At 38.9% G+C, this 21,005-nt stretch overlaps 1 protein-coding gene across 2 annotated transcripts in view; it reads left to right on the top strand.

Annotated features, from left to right (window-relative positions):
- Window positions 1-20,647, top strand: part of MPP2 (MAGUK p55 scaffold protein 2) — a 1,397,885-nt gene extending 1,377,238 nt beyond the window's left edge. For both annotated transcript variants that reach the window (XM_044055155.1, XM_044055154.1), the window contains one exon: window positions 19,073-20,647. In XM_044055155.1, coding sequence (XP_043911090.1) covers window positions 19,073-19,249 — 177 coding nt within the window. In that variant the 3' untranslated portion in view covers window positions 19,250-20,647. The remainder of the gene's footprint in view (window positions 1-19,072) is intronic.
- The last annotated feature ends 358 nt before the right edge of the window (window positions 20,648-21,005 follow it).

Genomic DNA, 21,005 nt, shown 5'->3' with positions numbered 1-21,005 from the left:
ACAGTATGTAGGTTTATAATACTGAGTTTAAATTGGAATCCCACTGCTCGCAAAGCTAATATTCCTTATTATAGCAATAACCAATAACCAATGATTGGGTATAGTATAGTGAATATTTACCCAAGGTTGGTGTGATTTAATCACAATGGTGAAAGCAACCGTTTACAAAGGTGGCTGTTGGTAAATTTTAATATATCACATCCACAAGTTGGCTATTGCCATTATACAATGACATTATTTAAAAAAAGGATTACTTACTTTTTTTTAAATAATATCGTTGTATAATGGCACCATAGTGTTCTTTCACTTTCTTTCTGTATCCTGCTGCTTTCTTGATGTACTGTGCATGCATAAGGGACTTATGTTCCCATGCTTACACAGTACATTATTGCTTTGAAAAAGAAGCAATGGAGCAAGGAAGCTCTCTGTTGCCTCTTTTTTTTTTTTTAAATTAAGATTGAAATTAGTTTTGCTTAACATACCTGATTTTCCTTGTAACCTGACTTTTTTCTATTGGTATATACTCATTTTACAACGGTCATGCTGGTTGGGCTGACCAACCAGCATGCACGTTTTCCCATGTCAATGACCTGTCATTTTATAATAATAGTAACTGCGGTGTTGGTGCTGCGGTAGCGTTCTCGCCTCACAGCAAGATGTTGCCCTGTGCGATTCTCAGCTAAAGTGTCTTCTGTGTGGAGACATGCATGAATGGGCGTACCTTCGTTGGGGATTGTGCGTCAGGGCTGGCAACTCGGCATGGAAAAATCTACTGCCAATCATTAGCGGACCGGAGTTCCGCTGTGGTGACCTCTAACCGGGAAAAGCCGAAAGATACAACAAAAAGTAAATTCTTATATGCTACTTTCTTTCCACTGTTTATAGTGTCATTTCCTCGGTAAATTCTTTTCTTTTCTTTTTTTTCATTATATATAATGCTTGTGTGTGATAACTGGGTGACAGAATTATTGAACCTGGGCTTTTTCCATTAATGAACTCGTATGTAATTTCAGTGTGCATTTATTTGAAATATTTAGAACTACTGTAAGTTAAATTTGTTGTGTCTATCTATTTGAAGTATTTGGCACCATTGATTGTTATATTCTAGTTTTTCCACAAATAATATAAGATAATGTTTGATTAATAGTGCTGAAATGAGAACCCAGGATTTATACAATAATGATTATAAAACATTGAGACATTCAGACATTGAGAAGGGTAGAAATGGTAATATCTGCATAATGTACTGTTTATACTGCATTTGGGATGGTTTTATTACATTTGGACACTTTCTGCATTTGCTATGGTTAATGCATCATATAGCAGAAAATATTAGGGTTACAGTACAGTTCTGCTTCACAATTAAATTTAAACTTGTGACAGTTCTATCCAGAACGTTAAATCCTCCCTTAACATTACTTTAATCAACAGCTACTTTGTGATGGCTTTTAGAAACTGTTGCAGTTTTCATTTAAACATGGTAAGATTACATGCTTATTTCTTAATTGTCAGACATGCCAACATGCAACGTTTACATACTGCTTTAGGAGTTTTAGTGACATGTCCATAGGAACATTACACTGCCCACATGTGTGCACATCCACTTCAGCACATGCACATTTATCCCCCTTTTTACTCTCTAACATAGGAGAGAAAACAAGCATAACATTAGCACTAGAACCATTAACTGATCTCATGTAATTCATTATGTGTGTCTCAGATACCTTCATAAAGTTGACATTACTCGAAAATAACAGGCTGTGCCTCGTTCCTAGGAGCAAATGATTCAAAAAGGACTCACCAAAATATAAAGACTCTTGTTTAATAAGACAAACATTCCAACAGCATTGCACACAGAAAGTAACAGGTTACTGGTTTTGTTTATGCAGTGTAAACTTCATCAGACAACATGCTGTTACATTTCCAATGTAATTTGTTTTCGCTTGGTTTTTCCAAAGTTGACATTACTGTCCTTGAACCCCAAGTATCATCATGTTAAAATATTATATTTGTCTCTCAGAGTGATAATGTACAGTGTAGCTATATTACTTAGTAGCATGTCATATCACTCTCAGTAATACTTTTTGATATTTAGTAGCACTTGACAGTTTTCTTTATGCATGTACTCATTTACTCTTCATACATTTTGCCATTGAGATGGGTCTCCTTAGGTACATGGCAGAGCCTCTCTTTAGCCTCAGTGACAGGGAACACTCATTGTAGGGGGTTCTGTTGGGAGTGCAACTGAACCAGCATATCACTCTGATATTGATTGTTTATTTATTTTATTTATTTATTGGCTTAATTAATTAATTTATTTATTTATTTTATTTTTTTATTCAACATTTGTTGACTGGGAAAGTCTGACTAGGACAGAACCTATTTCCATCAGAGGCCGAGCAGAAACACTCCAGACACATTTGTTTGGAATGAGGGAAGAAACTGGAGTACCCGGAGGAAACCCACATGAACCCAGGGAGGACATGCAGACTCCACATAGAAGGCACCCTAGCCGAGAATCAAACTAGAGATCCTCTTGCTGTGAGCCGGCAACGTTAACTGCTGCACCACTGCGCCACTCTGGTTAAGTTTTCTTAGGGCGTTTCTCTTAAAACCATTGGTTATTTATCCTTCTCCAGTTAAGGATCTGAGCAGACATATCTTAGCAATGCTGCGGTCATTGTTCATTCTCAGCATAGATCAGATATCATCTATCCCGCTAAAGGTTAGATGGTGGTAAGTCACCACTTCTGTGGTACTTCCATGGCACTGTCTTACTTATTAGGTGGTATATCATTGTAGTTATCTAAACAAAAATGATCAACCTCATGTCAGGGGGCTGTATCTTTCAGCTGTTTTATTTACAACTTGGTGGACAGGTTAGTGTTTGCTTCATAAGTGTTTTAAATTTTATTATGTGCTCATGGACCTTTGTGGCCATTTCTTACAAACATTATCTTTAATACTGCTTTTAACTTTTCAGTTTTCTTCAGTTTCATATACATGACTGTGCCACCTGAGTGCACATCCACTGCACACAGAAACATTGAGCCTGTGAAGGAACTGCACTGTCAGTATGAACATGTTGCCAGGGTGATAATGGCCATTCCCAGGATGCAACAGTGCTGTCACTGGTGCATATTGGGCTATCAGACATCCAGAGCTACTATGGCTAGGTGCACAATCTCCATATCAGCGGCATGTCCCCATGCAAAACTTCATGAGAAGGAGTTCCTTACATGCCTTTGTATGTATTTAGTTCTCTGGAGAACAACTTGGAGGGAATGACCATATCAAACGTCCTTGACATACAAACAGCTGTACTTTCCTAGGTCAGAATACATTGTTAGGTCCTACATACCATCTTTTAAAAAGTGATTGTATATTTTTCATAGTACGGGAGCATTTTTTCTTATGTTGTATACTGTAGTATTCTTTAAGGACAATTAACAATATGTAATACACACTACTGAATCCATAGGTTATGGCTGATTAGTAATTATGATGTGCCATCACATTGCGTTATTTCATATTAAGTTCTGGGCAAGTGCTCCCCTGCAAAACAGGAACCGGCACTGTAACTGACTGGTGTTCCAAAATCCATCTAAACATTTTTGTTTATAGGTATTAGTTGGAAAATCTTTACTTCATACACAAGGTAATGACCTCTCTGTTCGAGCATGGTTGTGTTCTTCTTTCTTCACTGACCTTGGAGACTCTGCTCTGGGTCTCTGCAAACTCATGGTGTGGGTGTCACGAATGGGGAAATACCCCCAGCATAATCTGGTAGGGGACATAACTGGAAGTTGTGCTGGTCATCCCCTGAAAGCGACAGAGCAGTGGTAGCCACTGAAGCAGCAAATAGATTGCAGTCATTTAAATGACAGTTTATGCAAAGAGCTGTTGTAGATTTTTGTTACAATTTAACAAAAGTGTTTCAAACGTGTTGCAAAGAGTTACTATGCACTGTATACATAATAGCTCTTTTTCTGAGTCTGCTTATCCTGTGAATACAATAGATCAGTAAACATAATCATTTCAGCAACCACAATGTTGCCGCTGCTCAAATGAGAGTCTCTGTAAGGAACTGTAGCAAAGATCTAGTGCAACTCTGCTGCAGTCTAGCAAGAGGTGTTTGTAAGAAAAGTTCTACAAGTGTTGCAGAGAGCTATTATGCTGTTTGCCTGATATCCTGAGATTTGATTTTTGCTCTTCAACCCTGGTTCTAAAAGTGTTACAAAGAGTTATTATTATAATATTGTAATAGTAATAATGTTTTGCTAACTCTGAAATAACTTTTTGGCTCTTCAATTCTGTTCCAGGGAGGGTAGCCAAAAGACTGCATTGCCAAGGGAACCAAACAACATTGTTATAGCTGTGAGTCTATATGCAGCATTCTGGAATTTATATATGGAATGGAATGGAATCTGTTGCGAAACAACACAGATTCTGAATTAAACATCTCACACCATCTCACATTCAAACTCTGTTAGCACTGTATCCATAGTGTTGGGAGGGTGGCTTAATGGTTAAGGTGTTTGCCTTACAAGCACAAGGTACAGGGTTTGAATCTCACAGGGGATAATTGGTTAGGCTTAAAATGGCTCGCAAGGGCAGTTAGCCTAGTACTAATCTATGATCCTAATCTATGATCTATTTCATCTCCCCGAAGCTGTGTTTAAGCTCTTCAGTCAATTTCCCTTCATCCTTGTTCTGTAGCACTACCTTTAACAGATGTTATGCCATCAACATTTTCAGCAGGATGTGGTGATAGTAAGTTGATCATTCCTGTTTATTACCTCATTTATTAGATATTCTGATGCTTGAGTCCCTTTAGCATAGATTCCATCTTATCTTACAAGCCAGATCAGTCCTTTCTTGACTGTCTTGGGTTAGAGAATATAAAGCAGTGGTCTAGCCTTATGGAACTATGGTTAGCTTTTATTTCTAGTTCGCTCTTTAAGCTTTTCATTGTCCCTGTGTCTTTGACAGAAATTTGAATGGCATCTGTCAGCAGTTCTAACAATGGTTCATCTGTATCAAACTTGTCCATCTGCACCTTCTTAACAGAATACCTCTGACATTCCTTCTTTGGGGCAGTAGTCAAGGAGCCTCAGTCCTCACCACTGACACTGATGGGAGCATTCACTAAGAACAAAAATAGATACACACACAGTATTTTCAGATGCAGCTCTCTGCATCAAGCACAACTTCCCTTAAGAGCACACAGGGAGCACACTCCAGTCCTGGGGCTAGACTTCCTCTCCAAGCCTCAAATAAGAATCCACCTTTCTCTCTGCAGAAATTAGGGTTCTGTGTCTCTGTTCCAAGTAGCTGGCACACACATTCTTTCAAATTTGATTTTCACTCAAATACCCACCTGGGATAGGCTGGCACAGATTTACCCGCTATGCCACCTCCACCCAAACTATAAGGTAGATTCACTGCCACCAGCCAGCTATTTTAAGGTTCTTACCAGGGTACCCAATTACTCTTGGTAAAATTAATACTTATGCAAATGGTAGTATTAAGCACTCAGCAAGACTTTCATGAGTATGATGCTACAGTGCCACTAAATAAATGCAAGTACTCTCAAGGATTAAAATATTTTCTAAATGACCAGCCATAATGAAAGATTTAGATATATTTACTAATAAATAATAGAAAAAACATGAGGATACTGGGTATCTGTTTTCAATAAATAACAGACTTTTAATTCATAGGAAATATAAAAAAACAACACAGATGAAAAGACTCAGATAGATACAGAGAAACAATATTTTTAGCCAATCTCACTATATTTTCCTAACTTACTAAAGAATTACTGTTCCCTAGTTAAGTTACATACTAAAGTGAGCAAGATGAAGTGGATGAGTGGTCACGTCAGTTCCAAAACAAAGTGCTGAATGTGATCTGTCACATCTCTCACAGGTATCTAAATACAATTAAGTGCTGGCTATAGAATGACATCACATCTGGTCATCTGATTCTGTGGTTCCCGCACTAACCCCCTGACTAGAAGCTGAGCTGAGATCTAGCACAGATGTGTCACAATTCACTCATAGAGCTTTGCTAACAGTTATTCCAGCATCTGGAGACTGTAAAGCAATTCCACCCCTTTCATCCTTCCTGCAGAGACTAATCAGCCATTCTCTAGCACCCCAGGATACTAATTGGTTCACCACTAAGGACACTAAGAGCAGGATGCCTGCCCAGACATGCATCTCTGGCTGTATCCAGACTATGAGATAAAATCTTTATGGCCTAAAACAAAGTCATTTAATTTCAGGCTATTTTTCTTATGGTTCACTGGGCTGAGCTTAACCCTTTCCCTTCCAGCATCCTCTGTTAACATGGGTCTACTTCTAATGCATGATAACTCACTTACCCAAATCTGTAAATCTCCAGGTAACTTCGCTGAAAGCAAAAAACAATGAACACTCAGATGACCGGAAAGTTATCTTGGGAGAGGAACCACTTGGCCACCAAAGTGAACTTTTTCCCCCTTTCTCCACTGTAGTGGGACCTCAGAGTTGGTATATTTAGCAAGGGGTGTGTATAGGGCATGGGGGGCAAAGACCCCATCATGGGTGGGTTTAATTTGTGGTGCCAGACATGTGGTTACTTACCACACGTTTTCACTTGGTAATCCAAGTGTTCATTGTTTTCTGGTTTCGGCAACATTGTCTCAAGATTTACAGGTTTGGGTAAGTGGGTTTTCATGTATTAGAACTAGACCCATTAGCCTATGTACATTTCATCACTTACAACAGTCTGACATACATGTATATTTATTTTCTGTCCAGCAGGACTCACTGTTGATAAATTTTTAACACAAGCAGCTTTACAAATGCATTCTAAATACAAGCATCTGTACAAATGAGTTTGTATTCAAGTGACATAAAATTATTTACAAAACTCCATCTAGTTATCCTGGCATATGTTACACATGCACCACTCTACTCTCTCTCTGGCATAGCTAGCACTACCTCACATCATCACAATACCATTTCAGTTTGATTCTCTTATAAACAAGACTGGCCCTCTTGTGTCATACACAGGGATTTCTGTTTCTGTGATATATAAGATATGTTATAGGCACAGTTATCTTATGCACTGAAAAAACTTGTCTTGTATATATGTCTTTAGTAATAGCACTTACAATTTAAGACTTATGTCAGATTGTAAGGGAAAATCTTAGACCAAGCAGCATAGCTCTCAACCTGTTAGCACAACAATCAGGGACAGAAAAAAATGGACAGACTCAAAATCAAGGCTTTTTTAATATTGCTATTATATACTTAGTTGATAAAATAATAGGTTTTGCTTGCACATGTGTTTTCTGAAACCTGTCAACTAGGAAATTCAAATATCTGTAATCTGGGCAGCATAGAGGAACTGTGGGTAGTGTTCCCTCCTCACAGTAAGAGGTTCACAGGTTCAGTTTCTTGCTGGGGTGCCTTATGGGCATTTTCCTGTATGTCCTCCCTATGTTCATCTAAGTTTTCTCTAGGTACTCTTGTTTCCTCCCACATTACAAAGACATGTAGTAGGGGGACTGGAAATTCTAAATTGGCAGTAGGTGTGAGTGTATACATGTGTGTGGTATGGAAGAGCAACTGCAGCAGGACTAGCCACCTGGTGTTGTGAACATTGGCTGTAGATAATTGTCACTGTTGATGTGACCTGGACCCATGTGCTAAAATCAGAAAAAGGGGGTTATGAATGGATTTAGTGACTGCTGTTCTGAATGATTTGCCAGAAAGCTACGGATTTTATGAATAAGAGACCAAAACATGAGAGAAAATCAGGGGCGTTCTGCAAAATTAGGGATAGTTGAAAGATATGAAAACCAACTCTTGCAACCACATCCATTTTATATTTTACTAAGGCCACTTCTTGCAGAGGTCCATATAATCTATTGGTCATTGGTCAATGCAATTCATGATGTATATTATATCAGATCATAAAGGTCCACTCCTGTGTCTGACTCCTCTCCCCTTCCTGTAGCCATTATTTTATGCACACATATTGACCCACACTTAATAGACCTCACAATGTATAGTTGCTGTTCAGTTTCATTTTGCCATTTTTCCTCTTACCCACTTTCAGTATGAATATTCTTATGATGTCTTTTATAGTTGTTTGTTTAAACCAACATGTATCAGATGCTTATGTGGCATTCTGTCACACAGAAAACTTGCTTGCATTTAAGGAGCATTAATAGACCTTCTGTTAAAACCACACTCACTGAAAATCCCTTCTGTAGATTAAATGTATCTTTGTCTGTTATTTCTATCCACACTGCTATGGTTAATGCTTGAAGATGTATTACACCTTCTTTAAAGACAATCAAATTTAATTTTCTGTGCAGCTTCCAGATCTTTTCTAAACAGGAAATGCTCAACCAGCTTATACTTCACTGACAACTACCTTCATGTTTTTATTCCTGTTTTGAAATATAAATTTGTTTATAGATAGTCTCTGCAATCACTGTGAATAATTTTTCAAACAAACTGCACAAAAGCATCTGTGTTGGTACCTATTATATTTAGCAAGAGTCTTTAAATATATCATTAACTGTCTAACAATGTTATGTTTTCCTGCTGTACCTGTCACATACTGAGAACTTCATTGTAAATTGGCATACCTCTCAACCTGGAACCATTAAAAAGCTGAACAAAGGCCCATGAAAAATAGGTACAAATCTGTACGATGATTAACATAAAATAAGCATACATAATTATGTAACCCCGCCCACTCCAATGGAATTGTAGGATACCAACTTTCAAATGCAAACTGAAGAACAGACAATGGCCCCAGACCTTGAAGTAAATGGCAACCATTTTTTTAAATGTGTAGCAATGATGTTCACTGGGAAGGGAGAAGATGATGAACCTTAAGATTTTGTTTTTGGTGATTTGCAGTATGTGGGTTTTGTGGTAAACATAGGGCATTTAATAGCAGGCAATATTCTAATGTTAGCAAAATAATATTATAGTTTGCTAGGACCTCCAAAAGTCATTCCCCATGGTCTACTGATCAGTGGTCTAGCTAGAGTTTGTGCTGCCGGGGCTGTCTTTGAGTTTGCCACCGTCCCCACTCACAAAATTATGGTTGAATAGGGACCCCCCATACACAGCCCTCCCCACCTGCAGCCATTCCAATGTCCCATTACTTGCCTATTTCGGCCCATTTACCATACACATTGTAATGTGCATACTGCTTTAATTCTACAATGATTATTTGGATATCATTTAAAACTTTTATTTTACATTTTATAGCACAAGCACTAATAGACATCTGCTAAACAAAGCAATACAGTCTCACAATGAAAATAGACTTAGCATTAAAACTTGGCACTCACATTCATTGAAATAGCATTGAAACCCACTTTCAAAGAAAATGCATCTGGCCAGTGGCAGATAAAGATTACCTTTGGGCTGTTTTCAAATCATAGGCCCCTTGCACACAAAACATACATGTATTCTTTGATACACCTTCCTAATTGTATTAAATTATATTCCTTGTATAACACAGCACACTTATTAAAGCACATTTTAAATTTATTGTTTTGAACATTTTTCAAATAAGCAATGAAACAAAATGCATGAGCCAATAATGACAAAACTGCCCAGTTCAAAACATTTCCATCATAAAAGTTTACTCAAACTTCTACAATCCACCAGTATCAGTAAATATGCACAATCTCTGCAAAAGTAAAAGTCATCTAAATAATTCCACATTAAAGAGATCTGTAACTAATGAAGAGATTGCTGGTAGAAAACAACTTTATATTCATTGCTTCATCTACAAATAAAGTACCTGTTGCCCTTGAGGAATAAATTGCCTATGTTACATTAAAAAAATGATAAGCTAATAATATTGCAATAGGGAGTGGATGGCAAACTGATAATTTCATAGTTACTAGGTATCTCCGCCAAAAGTTACTAGATATCTCCACCAAAGAGGGCATTCTCAGGACTGCAGGATCCACCCCCTTTAAAAGTACAACACAGTACAGTATTAGCAATCCATCTACATGCTGTGGGAGTAGAACCTACAACCATCTGTATCAAAAGCAAGTATTCTATCTGTTGTGCTCCTAACAACACAAACAGACTTGGCATAAGCAGCACTAACCTTCTCTCCCCCTGAAGAACTATACAGGAAATCTGGAAAAAGCCAAGATTTATGTGGGGGGGGAGACAAAGTCCCAAAACCAAGGACACATTTTAAACATTTTATAATCTTAAAAAAGTTGCTAGAATAAAATGTTTTGTGTTACCATGCATTTCCTGAAAGATAGGAAGACAAATTTGAATGGCTATCATTATTTAGTGAATTCAGTTTTCACTGATTTGCCAGAAAACCACAAATTTTAACAGGAACAGACCAAGGTATGAGCCAAACATTCCAGACATTCTGTGAATAATCTGGTCAGTTGAGAGCTATGGTCACTCAACTCCTTGAAATCAAAAGTGGTGGTTTGGATAGAGTATTCAGGCTCTTGCTCCTTGTCCCTAAGGTACAGGGTTTGAGCCTGAGTAACAGTACCACCAAGTATAACTAACTGGGACATCTCTAACACACATAACACACATGCACACACACACACACACACACACACACACACACACACACACACACACACACACACACACACACACACACACTCTTGTGTAAACTTAATTAAGTAGTGGATAAGAACGGGAATGATACACAAACACACACACAATATGTTAAATATAAATAAACAGCAGCAATGTAAATAAAAGGGAATGACACACACAATGCTGTGTTCAGCCAGCAAGCAATAATAAGTTCAACCCTTGCAGCAGACATATAAATTAAATAAGACGTACCTTGCTGTAAAATTAAATAAACAGCTGCAATAAGAATGGGAATGAGCAAATAATAAGCAAACTTCCCTTACTGTAGCTTGAGAATTGTATTTAAAAATTGCATGGGCAGGAAGACCATGACTGGACTGGAAAAAATAACAGTTTGGGCACACAGATTTTTCTTTACGTAGAGTCCGGAGTCCACTCTGCTGAGTCTGTTACACAAAGATCTGTCCTGCTTAAATAAGGAATGGCAATGTAACACATGCACAGAGTTCTGTCCTGGTTAAATAAGCAGCATCAATGTAACGCACGCACAGAGAATGTAACACATGCACAGAGTTCTGTCCTGGTTAAATAAGCAGTGGCAATGTAACACACACACAGAGTTCTGTCCCAGTTAAATAAGCAGCAGCAATGTAACACATGCACAGAGAATGTAACACATGCACAGAGTTCTGTCCTGGTTAAATAAGCAGCGGCTTGAGTTCTGTCCTGGTTAAATAAGCAGCGGCAATGTAACACCTGCACAGACTTCTGTCCTGGTTAAATAAGCAGTGGCAATGTTACACATGCACAGAGTTCTGTCCTGGTTAAATAAGCACCAGCAATGTAGCACACACACAGAGTTCTGTCCTTGTTAAATAAGCAGCGGCAATGTAACACACACAGAGTTCTGTCCTGGTTAAATAAGCAGCGGCAATGTTACACACGTACAGAGTTCTGTCCTTGTTAAATAAGCAGCGGCAATGTAACACACACACAGAATTCTGTCCTGGTTAAATAAGCAGTGGCAATGTAACACACACACAGAGTTCTGTCCTGGTTAAATAAGAACTGGCAATGTAGCACACACACAGAGTTCTGTCCTGGTTAAATAAGCACAGGCAATATAGCACACACACAGAGTTCTGTCCTTGTTAAATAAGCAGTGGCAATGTAACACACACAGAGAGTTCTGTCCTGGTTAAATAAGCACTGGCAATGTAACACACCCAGAGTTCTGTCCTGGTTAAGTAAGCAGCGGCAATGTTACACACGCACAGAGTTCTGTCCTTGTTAAATAAGCAGTAGCAATGTAACACACACAAAGTTCTGTCCTGGTTAAATAAGCAGCGGCAATGTAACACACACAGAGTTCTGTCCTGGTTAAATAAGCAGTGGCAATGTAACACACACACAGTGTTCTGTCGTGGTTAAATAAGCAGCGGCAATGTAACACACACACAGAATTCTGTCCTGGTTAAATAAGCAGTGGCAATGTAACACACACACAGAGTTCTGTCCTGGTTAAATAAGAACTGGCAATGTAGCACACACACAGAGTTCTGTCCTGGTTAAATAAGCACCGGCAATGTAGCACACACACAGAGTTCTGTCCTTGTTAAATAAGCAGTGGCAATGTAACACACACAGAGAGTTCTGTCCTGGTTAAATAAGCACTGGCAATGTAACACACCCAGAGTTCTGTCCTGTTTAAGTAAGCAGCGGCAATGTTACACATGCACAGAGTTCTGTCCTTGTTAAATAAGCAGTGGCAATGTAACACACACAAAGTTCTGTCCTGGTTAAATAAGCAGTGGCAATGTAACACACACAGAGAGTTCTGTCCTGGTTAAATAAGCAGTGGCAATGTTACACACAGACAGAGTTCTGTCCTGGTTAAATAAGAAGCAGCAATGTAACACACACACAGAGTTCTGTCCTGGTTAAATAAGCAGCGGCAATGTAACACACACACAGAGTTCTGTCCTGGTTAAATAAACAACAGCAATGTAGCACACACACAGAGTTCTGTCCTTGTTAAATAAGCAGCGGCAATGTAACACACACAGAGAGGTCTGTCCTGGTTAAATAAGCAGTGGCAATGTAACACACACAGAGTTCTGTCCTGGTTAAATAAGCAGTGGCAATGTAACACACCCAGAGAGTTCTGTCCTGGTTAAATAAGCAGTGGCAATGTAACACACACACAGAGTTCTGTCCTGGTTAAATAAGCAGCGGCAATGTAACACACACACAGAGTTCTGTCCTGGTTAAATAAGCAGCGGCAATGTAACACACACACACAGAGTTCTGTCCTGGTTAAATAAGCAGCAGCTTGAGTTCTGTCCTGGTTAAATAAGCAGCGGCAATGTAACACACACACAGAGTTCTGTCCTGGTTAAATAAGCAGCGGCAATGTAACACACACACACACACAGTTCTGTCCTCGTTAAATAAGCAGCGGCAATGTAACACAGAGAGTTCTGTCCTGGTTAAATAAGCAGCGGCAATGTAACGCACACACATAGTTCTGTCCTGGTTAAATAAGCAGCAGCAATGTAACACAGAGAGTTCTGTTCTGGTTAAATAAGCAGTGGCAATGTAACACACACACACAGAGTTCTGTTCTGGTTAAATAAGCAGTGGCAATGTAACACACACACAGTGTTCTGTTCTGGTTAAATAAGCAGTGGCAATGTAACACACACACAGAGTTCTGTCCTGGTTAAATAAGCAGCGGCAATGTAACACACACACAGAGTTCTGTCCTGGTTAAATAAGCAGCGGCAATGTAACACACACACAGAGTTCTGTCCTGGTTAAATGAGCAGCGGCAATGTAACACACACACAGAGTTCTGTCCTGGTTAAATGAGCAGCGGCAATGTAACACACACACAGAGTTCTGTCCTGGTTAAATAAGCAGTGGCAATGTAAATAAGAAGTTCAGTCAAGCACAATAAGAAGTACCTTGCTGTAAACTTAAATACGTAGTGGATAAGAAGGGAACGACACACACAATGTGTTAAATAAGCAGCGGCAGTGTAAATAATCCCTTGCAGCATAACTCACTCATTCACAAGCAATAAGAACTTCAACCCTTGCAGCACACACACACACACACACACACACACACACACACACACACACACACACACACACACACACACACACACACACACAAATTAAATATAAGAAGTACCTTGCTGTAAAATTAAATAAGCAGTGGCAATAAAAACGGGAATGGTGAATGCTCATTCACACATACTCAGGTAGCAATAATAAGCAAACTTCCCTTACTGTAGCCTGAGAATTGTATTTAAAAAATTGGTTAGGCAGGAAGACCAGGACTTGACCAGAAAGAACCACAGTTCAGCCACAGACTTTTCTTTACTTGCAGAGTCTGGCGTCCGCTCTGCTGAGTGTGCTCTGCTCCCTCACTGCTACTACTTCCAAATTACAGAGACATTCTGAGAGTCTCTGAATGAGTGGGACAACAGGCAGTCCTCTGCTTCATTAAGCTGATGTCACCACACATGCCCTTGCACGTTGATACTGCGATGCGTGGTGATGTCATCAATTATTAAACTAGTAAATAAAAATTTAAAAAAAAAGGAAAAAATCAAGGAAAAAATTAGATTTGAAGGGGGCCACTCGGGAATTTGTGGCACCCCATTATTTTGACCTCAAACCCTGTAAATACCAAGGAATTTGGTATTGTTGAGAGGTATGTAAATAGGTCAGTGCAAATCATTTGGCATACAAGGTCTGCCATGTAACCCCCCCCCCAATAATAAATATACATTTTTTTCTTTCATCTCTGTCTGCATACTTAATCTAGCTCATGAGCCTGGGAATGTTGGAACTCACGCCAGGACTGTGAGTGCAAGAAATAGAAATAATGCATAGGGTACACATCCATCACAAAATGGACATACACATGTGCACACACAAACACACTCACACATAATGAAGATTAGGTAGTTTGAAAGATCATATTTGTTTTGTAAATGACCTACATTATTATGATCCCACCTACAGTGTTACAAAAACCCCTGGCTGTCAATTTTATTTCTTTCAAATCAGTTGAGGTTTCCAAAACTGAAAACAAATGAGTTATTTTCTGCACATAGGCACAGTTAACATAATGAGACATGAATTATTTATTTTACACAGATCCTAGATAAATCATTCTTATTCAGTGTTCTCATTCCTTTCAAGTGGAAGGAATGTCTTCCTAGTGCTACAGTGAGTCACCCTTTATGAATCCCCCCTCCCCCCAAACAGGCCTTCAGATCATTAGCAGATCAGCCCCTCTTCATGTAATTCTGGGGAACATTTTAAAGTAAAAAACACGAGTTAAGGTTTTTCAGGGCTTTGGTTAGTTGGGCTGAACATCTCATCACTCCTACTTCTTTATCTTTTCAAGCATTAGATTTAAAATATTTATGTAAACACCTGAAAACCTGTATCAACTTTTATTTCAGGCTTAATAAGGTGCTTTTCAAATTCCTATCTAACTTCACAAAGCTTGGCAGTTTCAGTTTGACATGGCATTTAGATAATGTTTCAACAGTTTATCTTAAACATTTTCAGAAATTTCAGCAGCATTACCTGAAACAACACATTCCTGTAGCCACTTTTTTTCAATTCTAGGTGGCAGTGTTTTAAAATATTTTAGATCAGTGTATTCATTTGTAAATGAGCACAGTTATTCCTATCCCTCCACAAATAAACATTCTGATTTGCCCTAAACAAGAATTACTATGCTGGAAGAAATTAGGTTAATGTTATTACCATGTTTACACAGTCTTTGAGATATGCTGTTTTTATTTTTTTGTTTGTTTTTTTTAAATCATCCTTTGAATTCTTCTCAAATAAACTGCAACTGCTACAAGGTGCAGTCTACACAACTGAGTAAATTTGAATTCATAGACATACTTATCTGCAATAAGAAATACCCCATTATAGGTTCCTAGGTACTTACTGAGCTACTGATCTCTGATGATCTTTAGAAGCTTCAGTATGTTCTCATAAAATTTTAGCCTTTATATTTTAAGCATGGATAATGCAGAGATGAGGGTGCTGAACCAGGGGTGAATTTGTGGTTACCCATCCATCCGTCCATCCATTCATTCAGATTACATTTCAATAGTTGAACAGAAGCACTTTGTTTTATGTGGAGAGAATAACAATTACAAAGAAATGTTTCATTTATGTTGCAAAAGAGATTTAGATCTCTTTGAGTGGTGATTTATGCTATTGGACTTGAAATGTGTAGTATGTCTGAAATAACGGGGTCTTTTCAGGCTGTGTACATGAGGCAGAGATCACCCCTTAGTAACCTGCATGACACCGAGAAGATGGATGAGGCTTTGACATGGTCCCCATTGTTGTTTTATGATTTAGGCCCTTGATTTTCTCAGTAAGAAAACATTGTGGGAGTTCAGATTGTGCCCAATGCTTCAACAGGTGCATACCAAACCAGGCGTTATAGTTAATTATAGGCCTGATTAGTGCAGAATTCAGTGAAATGATCACATCCCTGGTCCTGGACACCATACCTGTAGTAGTAAGTTGTGCAGTAAAATGGGATGTCCTAAAAATAGTGGCTATATGGTGATTGAAGGACAGTTTGTTATGAACATAGGTTCCCAGGTCTCTAACTACGGGATCAATTTTCAGGGGTTAGTTTATCAATGCGATAGCTACATCGGACTTCTTGTTTGCTGAAGGATACTGTTATACATTTCTTGGCATATTGTTTTAGCCCATGATTTTGACACCAGCTATTGCTTTTGGAAGATCTTAATGTCCACTTTGGAATCTGTGATGGCATGAAGTTTCCAGTCATCTGTGAGCTTGGTCAGCCATAAACCCTTAATAGTAGCTTTGACCACTGAGAAGTAAATACCAAAGAGGAGTGGCCCGAGGACAGAACCCCGGGTACACTGCTGGTGACATTTTTTTGAAGGAGGTAGAGCTGCCCAGCCTAATTTTCTGAGTTCTGTTTTTGAACCAATTTGCTATCCAGTGAGTTACATATTGGTGAATTTGCATGTCTCTGAATCTAGTGTAATTAAAGCCACTGCTAAATAGCACTTGCCAGCATTCATTACTACTGACGGTGCATGATGCACATTGGCACAGCCACCCACTCATCCACTCTATCATGCATAAATGCAGGACATTCATAAGCAGACAAACACTCTCCCAAGCATCCCCCCATCCCACTCCTCCATTTAGTCATACTCACAAACATACTCATCCATAGACAGACAGTCAGAGACAGACCGACTCACTCGCTGGATACCATTCACATCCCTGCAGACATGAGCACACAGCTCCCACTGCTAGTTCACATCTGAAATTCCTGACACTTAAATAATCAGCATGATTTTCTGTGCTAATTTACACTTCTGAGCGATTCTGTGAATCACCATGCTGCATAAATCCCTTCCCACAGGCATTTCTGCATGACAATATAGGGCTAATTAACATTAGCCACTCCATCAGGTTGCCTTATTAGTGTTTAGTTCAGCTGTGGATATGGCCAACCTCTGTGATTCTACTGATCATGTAAAATCACTATGGTGGGTCTGTCTCTAAGTCAGAAAGTGTATCCATGAATGGTTGGCCACTCTTGTTGAGGCTTACCGCTCAAAGTAGCCCTTTATGAATCACCTCCCAGGTGATGTCTTATTACAAATGTGTCTCCCATACTCAGTATAATGATAAGGCCAAACAAGGGCGTCTACTTATTTTCATTCTGCTCTTCACCAAAACAGCCTGAATTTTCTTAAAATCAGCACATTTCTTCTAGTTTGCCTTTTCTCCTGAACATCTCTTAGATTCACTTTTTCAGCACTTAAAAGTTTGGGTATGGTCACTGCATAGGTGTTTCTGTAATCATGGAGGAACATTAAGTTTGCTGGTGTGGTACCTCTTGTAGGAAGTATGAAACCTCTATACCCTGTCAACATATTGGTCATTTGTTGTTTCCATGGAATGACTTTAATCCTCGCATCGCTTATTGCTGAAAGGGAGCTATCGGGCCTGAGATCCATTTTGCTGTTTTTTTTTTTACTTCAAAACAGTAAAAGTAAGATGTTTAATCACCATTCCCATATAGTTGCTGTATTTTCAGTACTAATATTTTTGTTACAAGAATAACATTGCACCCATTGCACATTGTAGCATAGACTTTTCCTAGTATAACTTTTTTCTGAACTAGGTGAAAAGATTTAAAGTCCATTAAAGTTGTGCAGAATGCTGCAAACTGTTGTCTCAGCACCACTGGACTCCAGCACTACTGTTGAGCGGCACATGGAGTGCAGAGGGTTCTAGGAGTTAATGTTTCATTTCTCACTTAATATTACTCCCCTTCTACTAATACTACTCTACAAAATTCTCTATTTATACATTTTCTAATATGTTAACATCAGTCAACCTCTTTGAAGGCACATTTTATAGTTGCTGCCTTTGAAAAGTCAGTAGCCTAGCCACTGTTGCCTAAAAATTTGTACCATGTTATCTTTAATGTTAGTTGCCTGCTCAGCCCAGAATCACACAACACAAGTCATTTATGTTACTAACATTTTTTGAAAAAATATTTGCTATATACAATCACTTATACCCTATTTTGCTGACATTTTATTCACACATGCATGTAGTTTGTTATAATTCTTAGCGTTGTTTTTTTGTTTTTGTGTTGCTTGCTGAACCATACATTATTTGTCATCCTTTCCTGAAAAATTATAGTGTTTTCTAAAACTGAAAATTACCATTGCACGTACGTACTGGCATTTTCATCAGTTTGTTGAGTATATGTACAACATAGCATTGCAGCGTCAATACTTTGAAACCCCACATTTAGCAGTTTCATTTTTATTACCGCTTACTTTAGATCTTACAGGGGCAAACCCACACGGATGCACACATAGTCAGAGGCATACACACAATCCCATTTGTACATGAAATGCAGAATATGACCATATGGAAATACCAAACAGAAATGTATTGAAATGCCATCAAGTTGTAGCCAGTATAAGGGTTTTAAAGTTCAACTCTACATAAAGTGCGTAGACAGAGGAACACATTATTAAATCTGGACAAAATTATATTGTTACTGTCACTAAATTGAATATCTTGATATTGTGTTATGCAAAAGAGAGTGAGCACCCCCTTCTATTTGTATGTGTCTGTGGGACTACACAAAAATGTTTACTAAAATGGCACCAAGAAGAACAAAAAGGATTGAAAAAAAATAGATGGAGGGGGGAACTTGTACACTAGTTATAAGAGATATATGAAAAGCACACCAGAGAAGATTATTTGGAATGATAAGGTACAGAAATAATGAATGATGGGGAGGAGGACTTGTTGCTGAAAGTGAAAAGCATAACAAAAACTTTTAGTAATGACTTTATTTTGTTTTTTTATCCCCCCTTACCTATCCCCAAGGATGCAGAGCTGAAAAGGACCGCTGATGAGAGTTTCCGGATCCAGCGTGCTTATGGACATTACTTTGACTTCACTATTTTGAACGACAACCTGGATGGAGCATTCAAGAACCTGCAGGAGGCCTTGGAGAGGCTGAACAGAGATCCTCAGTGGGTACCTGTTAGCTGGGTGTACTAACAGGATACCTCAGTGGCTACTGTGTGTGGGATGGCAGAAGGACACTAGTGGTACTTGTACCACTGTACCACTGCCATGTTGTGGGAAGGAGGACTTTTCAATGTTTACCCTGTCAAATGTTAAATGAGAAAAGATAAGTCCTGGTTTAAGCCATCAGTTTACTGTCCATTTCCCCTCAGTAAATCCTGCCACGTCTAATGAAGAGGTTGTTTTATGCTAGGAACCTCACACATTGCAGGTTTCTAGACATGATGGGGTGTTAGAGTTGTTATGCTTTATTGACTGCATAGTTACTTCTCTTCATCAGTTGTGATTTGTTCCCTTACATCACTGAAATAACAGTGCTGTAACTTATTGGACAGGTCAGGTGTCTGTCTTACTTCCATGTTTCACACCTGTAAGTATAAAACGCTAGCTTAGGGTGGCACTGTTATTACTTATTGGGCAGGTCAGGTGTCTGTCTTACTTCCATGTTTTACCCCTGTAAGTATAAAACGCTAGCTTAGGGTGGCACTGTTATTACTTATTGGACAGGTCAGGTGTCTGTCTTACTTCCATGTTTCACACCTGTAAGTATAAAATGCTTAGCGTAGCGTAGCACTGTTATTACTGCTGCTGGCGCTAAAGCGTTTCATCACTGAGTGTTACTGAGGGAAAGATGAACAAATCAAAACTGTACTGCTGATGCATCTGTTGTCCTTATTTATCAGTGCATGACAACTGGGTCATACTTGCAAATGGTTTCACTGGCCTTTTATTATTTATGTAGAATGGCCCAGCATTTGGTGCTGGTCAGAATGGGATTGACCTCTTTTCCCCGTGCCCTTTTCTCCTGCAACCCATACACCATCAGCCCTCCCACCCAACACTCTCACTTAGCCCATTCATTCCTCCATCCTTTCATCATCTGAGGACACAGGAGAGGGTGAGGTAAGAAGCAAAGATCAGATGCTTTCTGCATGCTTCCTGGTCCCCCAACTCCTCCCTAGATGGTGGGATATGCATATTTTGGCCACTAACCTCAAAGATGATTTTCCCCTAGTCAGTGAACATAGCCTATTTAACAACTCTAGCTTTAAAGTTTTCATTGTAACACTTATGATTTCATGGCCCTGTCCTCCATCCACCACATGGTATAATATATGTGCCAAATAGTGTTAAGTCCACATACTGTTTTGCATTTACATTTTGGATACCTTTTTATTCTTCTGTGGAAATAAATGGCTGTTTAGTCTTCCAAATATGATTCTGTGCTGCCATCTTGTGGTCATGATTTGTAACAGCTAGGTAGGCAGGCAGGTGAGGCCTGAATTAGGCAGGTTTTTGTTCATAGGTTCATAAATTAGTACCAAGCTAACTGCTTTATGGATCATTTTAAGCCTAGCCAATTACCTCATGTGAGATTCAAATCCTGCACCTTGTGTCTGTAAGGTAAACACCTTAACCATTATGCCAACCTCCAATCACAGAGCTTGCATTGAGTTTTCAAGGGTTTATTCTTGGCCTCTGCCTAGTACTATTTCCCAGGTCCTTTCAACCTCTGTTGTCTCTTGCAGAGGAGTTGAAGAAATCACAAGTTAATTTAGGTACATTGAAATATGTCGAGGAATGACTCACCTGATAGGAGAAAATTTCCCACATTTGTCTACCAGGAATAAAAAAAATATAAACTGAGCTTTTGTAGAGGGCTGTTTTGCATTCTCAGATCTTCATTTTATCTGCATTCATCTGAAAGTAATATAGCCTGCATAGAAAC

Source organism: Protopterus annectens, chromosome 13.part0 (genome assembly GCF_019279795.1).
Source record: "Protopterus annectens isolate FY-2018-M chromosome 13.part0, PAN1.0, whole genome shotgun sequence".
NCBI classification, from domain to species: Eukaryota; Metazoa; Chordata; order Ceratodontiformes; family Protopteridae; genus Protopterus; species Protopterus annectens.
This window is presented reverse-complemented; position numbering and strand designations above follow the sequence as displayed.